Below are 14,015 nucleotides of genomic sequence, written 5' to 3' on the forward strand. Positions count from 1 at the left end.
GGTTGTGTGCTCAAAACCCCAAGAAGAATAACCCAGTGGGAGTGGAGTTAAGTTGGAAAACTGGACTGCCCCAAATATCTGGAATGTTCTGGAGGATAGGCTCTCAGCTTGCTTGCACAGCTATAATGTAGTGCTACTGGCGTGCACTGAATGTTGCCTGGTGGATCCCAGCATCATTCCTGGTGTGAAGTGGCCCCACTGTGGATGAGGCTTTCTGCTCATAGCAGTTCAGATAATGCAAACGGAGCAAGAGTCTTACATCACCTGGATAGCAGCAGTGATGGTGGCTTTATAGAGAAGAATCCAGGTGCTTCATTTCTGCCAACTCCCAGCAGGAAAGAACTGCAGCCAAAAGTACCAACACCATTCCAAAGTAAACCAGCACCACTAGAAGAATGAGTACCTTCTTGTGATAAATCTGCCACTATAACAGAGACACGGAAGGCAGAGAGGGAATGGGGCCAAAGAGTCCCCGCAATCTGAAGAAAGCTGAGAAAGAGGATGCTGAGTGTATGAAATTCACCTTTTCTGCATGATAACCTCAGATTTTTGCTTTTTGCTAGACCTTTTATTTTTCCTGATTTTAGAACTGAGTTCACATTCCTCCTGCTAACCAGTAGCTTGTGTTCCTCCTTCAAACATGGTAGAAATGCCATATTCCTAATTGGTATATTTATCTAATCTACAAGTCCCTACTAATTGGTACAAAGTGCGCCCAGGGTTTGTAAGTTAAATATCAGTAGTGGACTGTAGCCCCTATTGTACCATCCACTACAGCGACAGTGCAAAACATCGCTTTAGGCCTACCAGTGCAGTCTGACTATAGCAGTGTAAAAAATGCAATTCAACCTGTCAAATTAAACCTTTTTGACAGGTCCAAACCTACCTTTTAAATATTTATAAGTCACTCTTTTGAAGGCCTTGTCATCCAAAAGGTAGGCTGAATGGTAGTTAAAAGCAGGACATATAGAAATGTAATGTTAATATGTCCTTACTGTGTCTAGCACCCAAAAGTTATTTTTCACTGTGGCAGGCCTAGCTGTCCTATGTAGAAATCCAGAGGACACATTAACAATCATAATACTGCATCTCAAGAATGGGACTAGCTAGAAAATTAATTACACAACTATTTTTACTAATTATTGAAAATCCAATTCAAAGTGAACTCGAATTTTTAATAAATATTAAGGAAAAGTAAGTTTAAGAAAGTTATCTTTCCCTGCCTGTAGTTCCTGAAGGCTAAATGTTCATGTGCACTACTGTTCCTTCCAGATATTAGTTGGCATTTGAGTAGGTGTGAAAAAGATGCAAAGTGCTTTCCATGAGTAAACCACAGGCTGACCTGAATGGGCAGAGATGCCTCTTCTGAACATCCTTTTTGACATCATACTATCAAATGTTATTTTGCTTGAATGTCAAGTCTTGCTCGACAGGTCTGCCTGGTTTTACATATAACAGTGGGGTGTACCTGAAAGGAAACAAAATGGCAAAACAATTATGTCTTCTTGCTAGAAAACCATACTTTTGTTCTAAGCAAATCTTGCCTCTGAGCTTATAGTGGGTACAGTGACCGCCCAAGTTGGTTTGTAGTGTTTGATGTATGAGGACCCTCAGGGCCCATTTAGTGTGGCCAAAGACTTTTGCCATCCTGAAAATTCGCAAAGTGGATAGGTCTGTCCCTGTGAATGTTTACCCTATTGGTTAGGGAGTGCCCATGGTCATTCCTACCCACTAGGTTGCGCAATGCATGAAGGTGGCATCTCCAAGCACCTACTTCGGAGCACTCCTGGACCTGAGGAAAATCAGAAAAGGACTGAACCTGATGTCTGTGCCCTGAAAACAGCCTTGAAAGACTGGATGTGCACTCTCTTGTACCCAGGACAAAGAAGTGGACTCAGAGGGTCATAAGGCTGACCTCCTGTTAAATATACAGGGATAGAGCAAACTAGAAGAGGCTTTTTTATGGAACTACTTAGCTGATCAAAGGCAGCAGGACCTGGGATGGACCCGGCTCTAAGTGCTTTCCTGGACATCCTATGGGCTCTTTAGAATGGTACTCCTATGGAGGTTTAGGACTTAAAGGACTAAGGTCAGAAGGTAAAATCTTTGACCAGGAAGAACCTGGTTGGTCTATCCAACCTGTGCTCGATCGAGTCAAACACGACCACTGGCTATCATTGCCATTTTATGCATCTTGGCACTATTCCTACTTAAAACTTATATAAAATCATATATATGCCCCCCTTATTGGAATATTGCCATTTTATTTGTTAAATGTTACTTTTCTTTCTAATTTCATATTGTATTTTTATTATTTTGCATTTTGATTTCATTACTGTTTTGGTACTGTATAAATACTTTACACATTGCCCTAAATTAAGCCTGTCTGTTCTGTGTCATAGCTACCAGGGGGTTGAGCTCAGGTTAACTTAGTGACTTTGAGGGTTCACCCTGACCTAATTATTTGTGACAGATTAAAAACTCTGAGAATGCACTGGCTATGCTTGATGTTCGGAGCTTTAAATATTAGATCCTGCAGGGATGTGGTCCTCTGCTGCCTAAAAGGGGAATCATGTCAACTATCAAGGTGTTTCTTAAAACTTATAAAAGCGGTGGCTGAAGAACAGTGCAATGCAGCAAATACAGATATACTAGAGCAAATACCCCGCCCCCCACCACCACCAGAAGTGGATTGAGACAATTACATGAGAGGGAACTTGCTTAGACTCATCAAATTCCACTTAACTCTCATAATAGAAAAGCACCTAGCACTTTAGGGATTAACTAATCTTTGTGTACTGGTACCTTCGTGTCATCATGGATGCCAGTGAGGGTCTTAATTAATAAGGGGAGTGTGCAATTTAACTCTATGTACCTAGGGGATTATCTCATAACGGACTTAAAGGAGATTTATGGGCAATAAAGGATTCTTCTTTAGGAGTTATTAATTATATTAGGCACTTTGAAAGTCCTGTAAGATAATTGGGTCGTAATTGTATCGTGCACTACTCACCCGTGAGGGTCTCAAGGTGTTGAGGAGGGGAGGGATGGGGGGGGGTGGGGCTGCTATTGCTCGAACAGCCAGGTCTTGAGAAGTTTCCTGAAGGTAAGGAGGTCTTTGGTCTGGCGCAGGTAGGTGGGAAGAGTGTTCCACGTTTTGGTGACGAGGTGTGAGAATGACCTACCACCGGTTGTAGTTCTGCAGACGCGTGGGACGGTTGCCAGGGCGAGGATGGCGGAGCAGAGATGACAGGTCGGGGTGTAGAAGGAGAGTTTTCTGTTGAGGTATTCTGGTCCGGTGTTGTGCAGTGCATTGTGAGCTTGAGTGAGGAGTTTGAAAGTGATTCTCTTGCTGACTGGGAGCCAGTGCAGGTTTTCCAGGTGGTCTGTGATGTGGCAGTGGCGTGTGTAATGAATTTAATTAATCGAACATAAATAAACTTTACTTTACTTACTCACCCCAAATAATAATCAAATAAGTTACATTGAGGACTAAGCTGAGCGTGTGAAGAAGACAATCCAAAGGAGGATGCCTCACAGTCACTGCTCATATACTAAAGCAATGAATGGTTTGAAATGCAAGAACATAAACTAAGGTACCAAGGATTGATAAACCAAACTTAAAATTACTTCTCAAGAAATACCACCATATTAATGGGATTTTAAAAAAATTTATTATTATTATAAACATAGGCACACATTATAATTATAATTCAGTTAGAGCTTCAAGTAAACATTTTAGCAGGTCAACCCTGCCTTAATTTAAGGGTAAGAAAAGCCTGGTATGCTCTGAGACATGGATTTTGGTGCTACTACATCTGGGTGAAGCAGCACCAAAAAGGTGGGTGGGGAAAACATGTGCTTAAGCTTATTTATCACCACCAATACCAACTCCTGGGTTATCAGTATTTAGTGACGCCAGTACATAATGTAACCCCAAAGGGGTCATCGTCATTTGAGAAAATTGCTGCTGGAGTTAGGATTACAAATTGCTATTTTCCTAATTCTCAGTAACCCCTATTTAGAAAGGTTGTGGTCTTCATTTAGTTAACATAGCATTATAGCTTACCTCCATTGACTATGATGGTTGCTAAATGGGCACTTCGCCAAAATATTGTTTCAAAATATTGTGAGGCACAAATATTGTGTCAGAAATACTTTGATGTCAAAAACGTTGTGGAATACAATATATAAATTCAAAATATAGGCCCTGAATTAGAACCTCGAGGACGGATGACTCCATCACAATGTGACGGATATCCCGTCCGACAAAATATAAATCCCATAGAAAATAATGAATTTATATTTCGGCGGATGAGATATCTGTCACCGTTGTGACGGAGTAACCTCTCAGCCAGGATCTAAATCAGGCCCATAGTTTTTATAAGGCTTTGTATCGTTTTTTGAAAATATAATTGTACATAATATAATTTTTAATTATTTCGTAGACTTTTATTAGTTTTTGTTTTATCAGTTATTATTAAATCTTAAGTATGTCGCATTACTTTGAGCGTGTTTTTTAGTTTGGTAATGTATTTTAATGTTTTTATTTTATGTCAATAATTTTTTGACGGGTTGTTGGGTTTGTTGGGGAACAGGGTCGGACTTTTTTGTTTTTTAATTGATTATAAAATGTTTATTAGATATTTAATAGATACTTTTTAAGATGTGTCATTAATGTGTGTATTCGTTAATTAGGGATGCCGCCAAAGCAGCCTTTGGGTAACAAAGTTTACCAAAAATATTTGTTTTTTAATGATTACATGTTTATTAGTTATTTAATATATAATTTTTAAAATATGTAAATAATTTGTGTATTCGATAATTAGGGGATGCGGCCAATGTGGCCTTTAAAGGATAGCAAGAAGGCCCTGAAAGAAAGAGGCAAACTAAACATGCCCTAGCGATTTATAAAAGTGTCCGTGTCTTTCCAGTCTGTAATACTGTTATGTTGTGAAAGTTCCGACAGTGCATATATAGATCCCTCACACTAAAACCGAATCCTTAAAAAACTTTAAATAAAGAATGAACGCTATGAACATGTAGACAAGTCAGACCTAGAGTGTGAGAAAGGATGCAAGAAAGCCATGAAGCACAGCAGTGCAGTGTGCGTGCGGGTCACAGCCGTCTTGTGCGGTGTTGACACGATATTCTGTTCCAAGGGAGACAGACACGATGAGATAATACAACATGGAGGCGAACCATAGAGCAAAAACGTATTCCAGTAAGTGCACCATTTTACGTTTTTCAAAGATGCAGCCAAAGTCTAAATGTTACCTTTCGCTGAGAAAGCGCATAAATTATGAACAGTCCCGTTTTCAGTCCTATCAATTCAGCCACGGCACTTTCTTACAAGCACAATAATCCAGTGAACCCTCGATTAAAATGTGAAACATTACAGTGCCCTCTAACGTTAAAAAAGGGTAAATATGTTTAAAAATTATAACCTGGAGTTGGCTCTGAGACTAAACTGTACATATACTGATTGATGCACGTTGTGTGGTTTATATTCGCCTTTTTTGCGGAATTGCCACCATTTAGAACGGTTGGTGTTATGCCAAGCTGTGTATGGTGACTCTCTTGTAAGGAGAAAGTGGAAGCTGAAGTGTCAGAGACATGCAGCCACTTCACACCTGCTGATAAGGGAAATTGCTCAATCCACTTGGCAAATGTACTTTTAACCACGCCTCGCCCCTTACGATTGCCAATGATGATACGTGCGTCGCCACAACAGTTTTTGTTGTTGTTTTGTTTTTAATGTGGCGGGCGTGTTCTCGGATGTACAGATGCTTGAGCGCGCATCGTGCCTATGTTAGCATCAATCCCAAAAACACGAAAGTTTTGTTTTTTTTCATGGGGAGAGTGCTATTTGACACATTGAAAAACGCGCGATTATATTTAACTCGAATGCAGACGGGGTTCTGTGGGAGAACTGGCGAGCTAGGTAGAGTTCTGAATATAAACAGCTATTTAAGAAATGCAGATTTATTCAGAAGAAACCGTGTATTTCCGCCACACATCTGCATTTCTCAGTTTAGCCAAAGCACGTTGATTGTATGCGTCATTTTATTGATCTGAGTTGTTATTCCTTTTTTAAATATCAATGAATATAGTTAGATTCCCGAGACAATCGGATCAAATCAAGTTCATAATAAGATTATCACAATTTCACAACCAACTCCTCAGAGCTGAAAAGCAAGGACTCCAGGATGTATTCTGACATCTGGATGCTCTCTAGAGAGAGTGTCCTCCTACCCCTTGGCGTGTGGGGGAGCGGAGGTTGTGGGGGTGGGGGGGGGGGCTGTAATCTTAAGAGTTCTCTGAAGCCCTTCTCATGTGCTTCGAAGACAAAGTCCAGATATGTGGTGGTTAATCCCTGCCGTGCGACACACAAGCATACATACATTAGGGCATCATCTTTCCTTGGCAACAGCCATTTCTCAAACGCCTCTATGTATCTAAGTAAGCCATCTTTGAAGGTTAAGGCTACCAGAAAGAGAGGGACAAAGTAAAATGAAGATTACCAATAAGCCAAGAATCTCAACGGTTACATTTTATTGGCCCTGGTGGCACCATTCAAGAACTTGAAAGTGGTGCACTCGGTCTTCTAACTACTGAATCTTTCTCGAAGACAAATTTCTTGTTTCATATGTTCTTTATCCCTTTATAACACTGAATGCGGCATCTCTTACGACCTTGTCTCATAGAAACAACAGCCAAGGACTGTTCAATTACCCTTCCAGATCAACAGAGTGGGGCAACGAAAGTTACGATAAAAAATGTACTCCACTACGTTCTTCAAAGTAAGGCTCTGATGGGAATGCATGCCTTTTTCCCTCCTAGTAATGAGACAGTCACACATAGCATCATTTCTTAGGTATGTTTTATAATGAGTTTGAAAGGTCTCTACTTATCATGTCAATCATCTGGAATGTGACTTCTCGCAGAGACTTTTGGGACCTGCCTATCTCCAGGGCTTATCCAGGATTATGGGTTTATGAACATTTGAGAGCTACCAGGTTAATGAGTGTGTTTATGGGTATGTGTGTGGGCATTTGTATAGCACAAAATTAGCTAGGAAGCTAGCTAATACTAGCACTAGAGCACTGTACAAAGGCCAACACTTATGGTTGTTGCTGAGAGGACGGTAACAGGTGTGATACTATTGTGGGTGATAGTATTCATTGAAGACGTGAGCCTTTAGCTTCTTTCCGAATTGCAGGACAAATGGAGAAGTTATGATTCTGGAGGAAATGCTACTCCAAATCCTGTGGGAGTTGATGAAGAGGGCCTGCCATCGTTTTTCTTTTTTACTTTTCTGATCATATCATTGATTCAGGTTAACACGTTGTATGTCTGAGGTGATTAGTTCCTTGGCCAGATATATCAGGTTATCATCTGAATTACTTTTAGGTGATGCAGTTGCTGTTAAGCATGGGTGTGAGCCTACGAGAGAGGGGGCAATGTAGATCCTTAAACGTTGCGGTAATGTGGCTGAATTTCTTGAAGCCATGGACAGGACAAGCTGTGGCATGCGGGGCATCTTTGAAGTGTGATACAGTGGAGCCATGAAGGATCTTGAGGAAAACAATGGTTTCATCTAGGCGTGAGAAGACTAGGTCTTGCACTGTTGTTCTGAAATAGGTATCTGGAAGAAGGGTTTCACTTTTTGCAGGAGGTAGAGCTGATACATTGTCCTGATTTTCCTGGCAATGTTTTTAAGGTGAGGTTTGTGTCGGCGGTTAATCCTAGGAATGGTGTGTCAGCTGATGGGTGAAGCCATCTATGTTCATGTTGGATAGCCAGGCTTAAATCTGTGGTTGTTTGGAGCTGTTGGAAATAAGGAGACACTCCATATCAGTTAGGCTGAGCTTGAGATAGCTACTTGACATCCAATTCTGGATTAAGCGGAGATAGGTTTTGCATCACTAAATTTCATTGGTTGAGTAGACATTATCTTCAGCCTGTTGATGGATCTTGATGTTGTTAGAAGGCAGTGATAGAAGAGGTTTCATGTAGAGACTGAAGGTAATGAGAGGGACGGTAGATCCCTGGCATTCTTTACATCAGATGTGAGTTCCTGTGATGGTGTAGTTCCTATCTGCATGAACTCCTGGTGATTATGAGGAAGTACTCATTTCAAGGACTGTGTCAGAAAAACCCTGCATCTTTGCAGTGGGGCTCAGTGATTGCTTGTGCATTGTGTTGATGATTGCAGAGAGGTCAAGCAGGATTAGGTTGGAAGAGGGTTTTGTTGTCTATCTGAAAGCATGGAAGTCAGTTAGGGGTTTCAATTGAAACTCCTAGCTTGCCTCTTGTGACCCTGGCACTTCCTTTGCGACCCCTGGCCTCAGAGATGGCAAAATGCAGTCCCTGGAACACAGGGTCAGCTTGTCCTAATGGATGTCAGTTGAGGCTCCACTTCCCTGGTTGTCTGTCAATTTTTTATTATATATTCATTATTTGTATAATAAAAATGGAGTACAATTAGATGGAATATGGTACTTATCTAGTAGCTGAGGTAATTAAAAAAGGCTTTTAAATGTGTGTTGTATGCATGCTTGTGGGTGAGAGTGTGTTTATGTGAAAGAGAGTGTGTGAATGTGTATATCTGTGTAAGCATGCATGTGTGTCAAAGTAAAGGTTAAATTATGTGTGATGTCACTTCCGCTACCCCTAGCATTTTGGTAAATTGATGCCTGTGTCTAAAAGCTGTTTGTATGCTGCAGCAGGATTTGTAGTTCTGTGGAAGTTTGCCCTTGATGATCTGCTCCTGTGGATCATGGTTGACTGCTTGCTGATATCGCACATTGACAGCAGATACAGGGAAAGGACTTGTCATGGTTTGATGAGTTGGTATTGTTGCCCCTAGATTTCAAGAATGGTGAATTATTTTGACATGGGAAGTGCAGTCCATTTGATTATTGTATTGTTTCTAATACAGTATGCTTTAATCTTTCTTAACAATGACGTATCAAGCCATTAACCTGGTATAGATTAGATAATGTAGTAGTAATAACCATAGCAAAAAATAAGAGATGAACTAAATGTGGAACAAATCAAACATTCACCCCCAGTCACAGATCTGGACTTGTTCCATCAGTTTGTTTTGCTGACCATGCCACTCCAGTTTGGACCCAGTGATATCCAAATCAATGTTGACCCTATTCCCCACTGGAACAGTCCAACCCGGACTGTCAGACCAATTCCTCCCTGGACAAGAAACAAGGATCCTCGGACCGGTTTCGGGGTATTACCCCTCATCAGCCAGGCTAGCTTGAATCTGGTGACATAACGAGCACAGGATCCACATCTGGGCATACCCCTCCCACTTAGGGCGACAAATACAAAAAGAGCAGGAGTTGGACGGAGTGCATAACAAATCAAACACTCACCCCCAGTTAGAGATCTGGGTTTAATTCATCAGTTTTTTTGCTCGTCATTGCATTCCAGTTTGGATCCAACCATATGCAAATCAGTCTTGACCCTGTTCCCCATGGAAACAGTCCAGCCCAAACTGCCATGCAAGGTCCTCCATGGACTAGAAACGACCATCCTGAGACCGTTTCGGGGTATCACTCCTCATCAGCCAGGCTAGCTTGAATCTGGTGGCATAGCGCTCTAAGTGGCCAGGGTATGCCCAGACGTGGGTGCTTGCTCACTGTGCCACTGTATTCAAGCTTCTTTGCATTCAACTTCACAAATATCATAGTAGACTTTGCAGCACCTTTTCATTAATTGCATTGGGCAACCAAGAGGATAGGAGCTGGCTGTCATTCACATTAGGGGCAATTCCAAACCAGCACTCCCTGCCCAGCCCAGCCTGAGTTCGAACCATACAGAAACAATTTACTAATACCAATTGTTCTTTAATTTCATGGAATGTTGCAAGACTAAAAAGATGCTGGAAACAGATGCACTTTGATTTTTATCTCAAATTGGGATATGTTATGCCAACGGGAAACATGGAAGATCACACCTGTGCCAATCAAGGGATACATTTATCCATTTAATATTTATCCATGCAGTTAAATCAAATACGTTTGGTAGATCATCAGGCAGTCTCTTTGTATATGTTTCCATTTTGATAGGGACCAACATTATTTTGATGGATCAGCCCTGCATATTGTCACAGGCAGTGATTATAGCTCACTGTCATTTCTACAATAAATCATTTATTGTATTTTAATTAATGTTTAATTAACCGCAGAGGGAAAAGTATGACTTTCTGCAAAACAATTGAGGTTTTTGTCTAACAATACTCTGGTCAGGAAGTTATAGTAATTGGTGATCTCAATCTTAATCTGCTGGGTAAATGTAATCACACCGCCCAGCATAGTCCCAAGTGTCAAATTGATAGATCTGAATGCTCAAGAAAGCCTGGAGATAATCATTGTTTTCCATGCTTCAATCTTCATTCTTTATCAAGCAATTTCGCGTTTAAAATTACTTAAGCAGACACACCACACCACTCATATGGTTGTCCATCCATTAGATTATATGTTTGTTTCTGAATTTTGAGGAGTGCAGTAAAGTGGTAGGAAATATGGAACAAATGGGTAGAGTGAAGCCGTTTCAACAGACACCTGTATGCGTAATTAAATTAGAAGAGTGTCATGATCTCATAGGAGACACTGACCTATTTGACAGTTTACTTGACCTGAATCATTCCCTGTCACTCTGTTGATTGGTCATTAATTAATTAATTGATACTCTGACTAGTAAAAGAAAACAAAGACCAAGGGTTACACAAGGAAGGCTTTGATTACATCTACACTAAAAGCACTTAGAACTGTGATTACAGTAGCTCAAAAAATGCATAAAAGAGACAGTAAAAACAATAAAGTTATTTTCTATGTGTGGAGCAGAAACATTCACAAATTGTTGTGGAAGGAGAAAAAGCATTATCTTGATCCACAGTAATCTCTAGTACATAAACTTTCAAGGCAACGAGATCAAGCCATATTTTGACAATTTGTAAACAATCTAGATGATAATAAGACTCACAGAAATGGAGTATGTCTACTAGGTTGGATAAAACACATAACTAACTTATATTACATAGCTGATATAACTGATTACCATTATTACAATTGCTATACTAATGAGCCCACTCTCTCTAAAGCACAGAGTTGGCACGTAATTCAATTAGATGTAATAGCACTCCAGGCCTGTGTGAGATTCTGGGTTCTTTATTTAAATCTTGATTACTGGGTTCACTGGTTATTCCAGTAGTATAATGCAAGCATTTCAACAGGCACAAGTGCCAGATTCTCGGAGTGAGTCCATTCTACATCATTTACATAAGAAGATCTGATTCTGTTATTGCTTAATCACACTTTCAGATGGGGAGACTAAGGCCTGTGCCAGGAGCGTTTTAGGAGAGTAAGAACAGTGGGCAGAACAAAGGTGATTAATTTAATTTTTTTAAACCGGGTTTAAATCTAATTGCAATACGATGGATGATAACCTGCCCCTGAATTTTATGGCTCATAGTTCTGCTCTTCCACGAAGTAACAGTGTTTCCTGGTTGTATTGTTTTTACTGTTGCATTTGATTGGCTTGACTGTCAAATCATATGGGCCAAGATAACGAAACCGGGTATTCCCCCCTTCTTTGCTAACAGCTATTAGTTCAGTGTACTCTGATATCTGGGTAAGAGTAAAAGGTGGAAACGCCCTTAGGGTGTCAGATCATATATCCTCAAACAGAGGGCATAAATAATGATGTATTCTGGCTCCTTTACTGTTTAGTCTTTACATAGCCGATATCAGCAATGCAATGCACTTTCCACAGGCAGATAATTTCCTACCAGGAATGGAGCACAACAGATTCAAATCCTTCACTATGCTCATACTCTGGCCAAACTGTTGTGGGTCTACATGGAGCAATAAACAAATTGCACAATAGGTTGGGAAATATATCAACATAGCAAAAAATCTTGGTAACTCAGTTCTTCCATTCTGAGTTATACAGCATCATAGAATTACTTACATGTTTGGCTTACCGAGGGATGCTCTCCGAGATTTCATCTATCCTACATTTAAGAGCAGAGCATTTGCCTTAATCTTTGCACTTTGTACAATTAAGTCAAATTACTAAATTATTCTGCAGATGCAATTTTAAAAGTTGTGAGTGGTGCTAAATAAAAATACAAATTAAAATGTATACATGTTAGGTTTCTTTGTTGAAATTAATTATAAGGATTTGTTGCACACATCTACAGAAGCAGAGAGCAAAGCTTTGTCAACAACCAAGTCTGTGTTTGGTCGGGCATGAGTTACAGAAATCCATGGGAAAGCATGTAAAGAGGCTTAGAATTAAATAGAGGAGTCGGAGTATAGTCGAACTATGGTCCTTATGTACGGGTTTTAGGAATAACGATTACCTAATTGTGATTGTCTGCAAATACCAATTAGGAAATTGCTCTTGCTCCCAGGATAAAGCGTTCTGCTTTTTACACGTGTAATAAAATGTTCCTCTATGTGCCCGAAATGGAAGTAACGCAACCCCTATCAAATCCTGTTGCACCAAAGCCACCTTTATTCAACACTCTTCTTTATTCATTGGTGCCCATCATGGTAATTGCAGTGATCGTACTTTTTTCATTTTGGATGTACAGGCATCACAAGCTGGCATATCCTCCTGTTCTGGTAGCGCTAATTGGAAATTGGTCCGAGCCGCACTATTTTGCACAAAGATTCGTGCTTGTCATGTTTTTTTAAAATAGAACCCAGCCCATCAAAGTGGCCTCCTTTTTTCTACTCGCATGCTGGAGGGAATTTAATAACGGTGCTCTTTCGCTTCCCAAAAACATGCTAATTTTGCACCCTCCCCCAACCTCCAACAGGTATGACCAGACCACGCGTCCATCACATTGTAAAGGGAGACATGGGTGTCACAGGACACCTCTGGCGCAGCGTGAAGACATCTGTCTGGAAGGACTGGGGACATTAACATCAGTGGATCTGGGACTTGGGCGGAGCGCTGGCTGCTCCTGTGCGCTTCACGAGGGGGAAGCATGTGCCTCTGTCAACAACCAAGCTGCGCAGCCTTCGCCACGGCTAGACCTCCCTCGGGCTATGCCTTGGCAGTAGGCCACGCTGGATGAGGGGGGGTTGCCTCTCAGGCCCCCGTAAAGTAGGGACGAGAGCAGAGGTGTCAGGTTCCGCTTCGGGCTTCCACTCCGGGAACCAATGGCTGCCGCGGACAGTGGCTTACGGCGACTTGCAATTGGTCTTCGAAATTACCTTTCGCGTCTCCGAAGTGGCTGCTAGTTGTTCTACACGGGGACTGATAGCCATTCCCCTTCTAGGAAGAACTACATCGCGCTCAGCCAACCAGTGGCGAGCTGGAGGCGGGATCATTTTGTTCACGGCCGAGGGGCGGAGCTAGAGTGCGAGCCTGAGATTGATCGATGGCGGTTGGGGCAGAGAGCGCGAGCTGCAGTTTCTGTTGCAGTCGCTTAAGCTGCCTGGCTCTTGCGCGCGCTCTGCATTCGGACTCCGGTCACCGTACCGCGTGATCGGGACCGAGGACGGAGGCCCACGTCCTCCCGTTGCTGTCAAACTCCTGGCCCGACGAGCCCTGAATGGACGGGCATGGGGAGAGCGGCCGCCCCCTGCCCCCCCGGCGCTGACCGACGCCCCAGCCCACTCCGCCCGCCGCCGCTGCTGCTGTTCCTTTGGCTCTGCTGGCTTGCGGCAGGTATGTGTAATTGTATTTATATAGCGCTTACTGGCCCTGACGAGGCGTCGAGGGACGACCGGTGAGCTTTTACGGTCTGGGGCGGTAGTGTTTTTCTCACCGACGGGTGAAGTGTAAGTGGTGTGTTGATGCAGAGTTGGAGTGGCCTAGAGAGGTCGGATATCAGCACCAGGGTTTGTGGCAGGGGTGTCTCGCTCAGAGAGGCGCTTTGAAAGTGGCCCGCGCCTCTTGCAGCTGCATCCCTGTGGTGTTTTTTTTTGGGGGAGCGGTGTATGCGCCTTCGACTGTGGGGGTGTACTGTTGATTTA

The 14,015-nt window shown here is 42.0% G+C and overlaps 1 protein-coding gene across 1 annotated transcript in view; it reads left to right on the forward strand.

Annotated features, from left to right (window-relative positions):
* The first annotated feature begins 13,031 nt into the window (after positions 1 to 13,031).
* Positions 13,032 to 14,015, forward strand: part of RGMB (repulsive guidance molecule BMP co-receptor b) — a 59,340-nt gene continuing 58,356 nt past the window's right edge. The window contains exon 1 of the mRNA XM_069225963.1: positions 13,032 to 13,707. Within this exon, the coding sequence (XP_069082064.1) occupies positions 13,602 to 13,707 (106 nt within the window). The 5' untranslated portion in view covers positions 13,032 to 13,601. The remainder of the gene's footprint in view (positions 13,708 to 14,015) is intronic.

The sequence above is a fragment of the Pleurodeles waltl genome, chromosome 1_1 (genome assembly GCF_031143425.1).
Source record: "Pleurodeles waltl isolate 20211129_DDA chromosome 1_1, aPleWal1.hap1.20221129, whole genome shotgun sequence".
Classification (NCBI taxonomy): Eukaryota; Metazoa; Chordata; class Amphibia; order Caudata; family Salamandridae; genus Pleurodeles; species Pleurodeles waltl.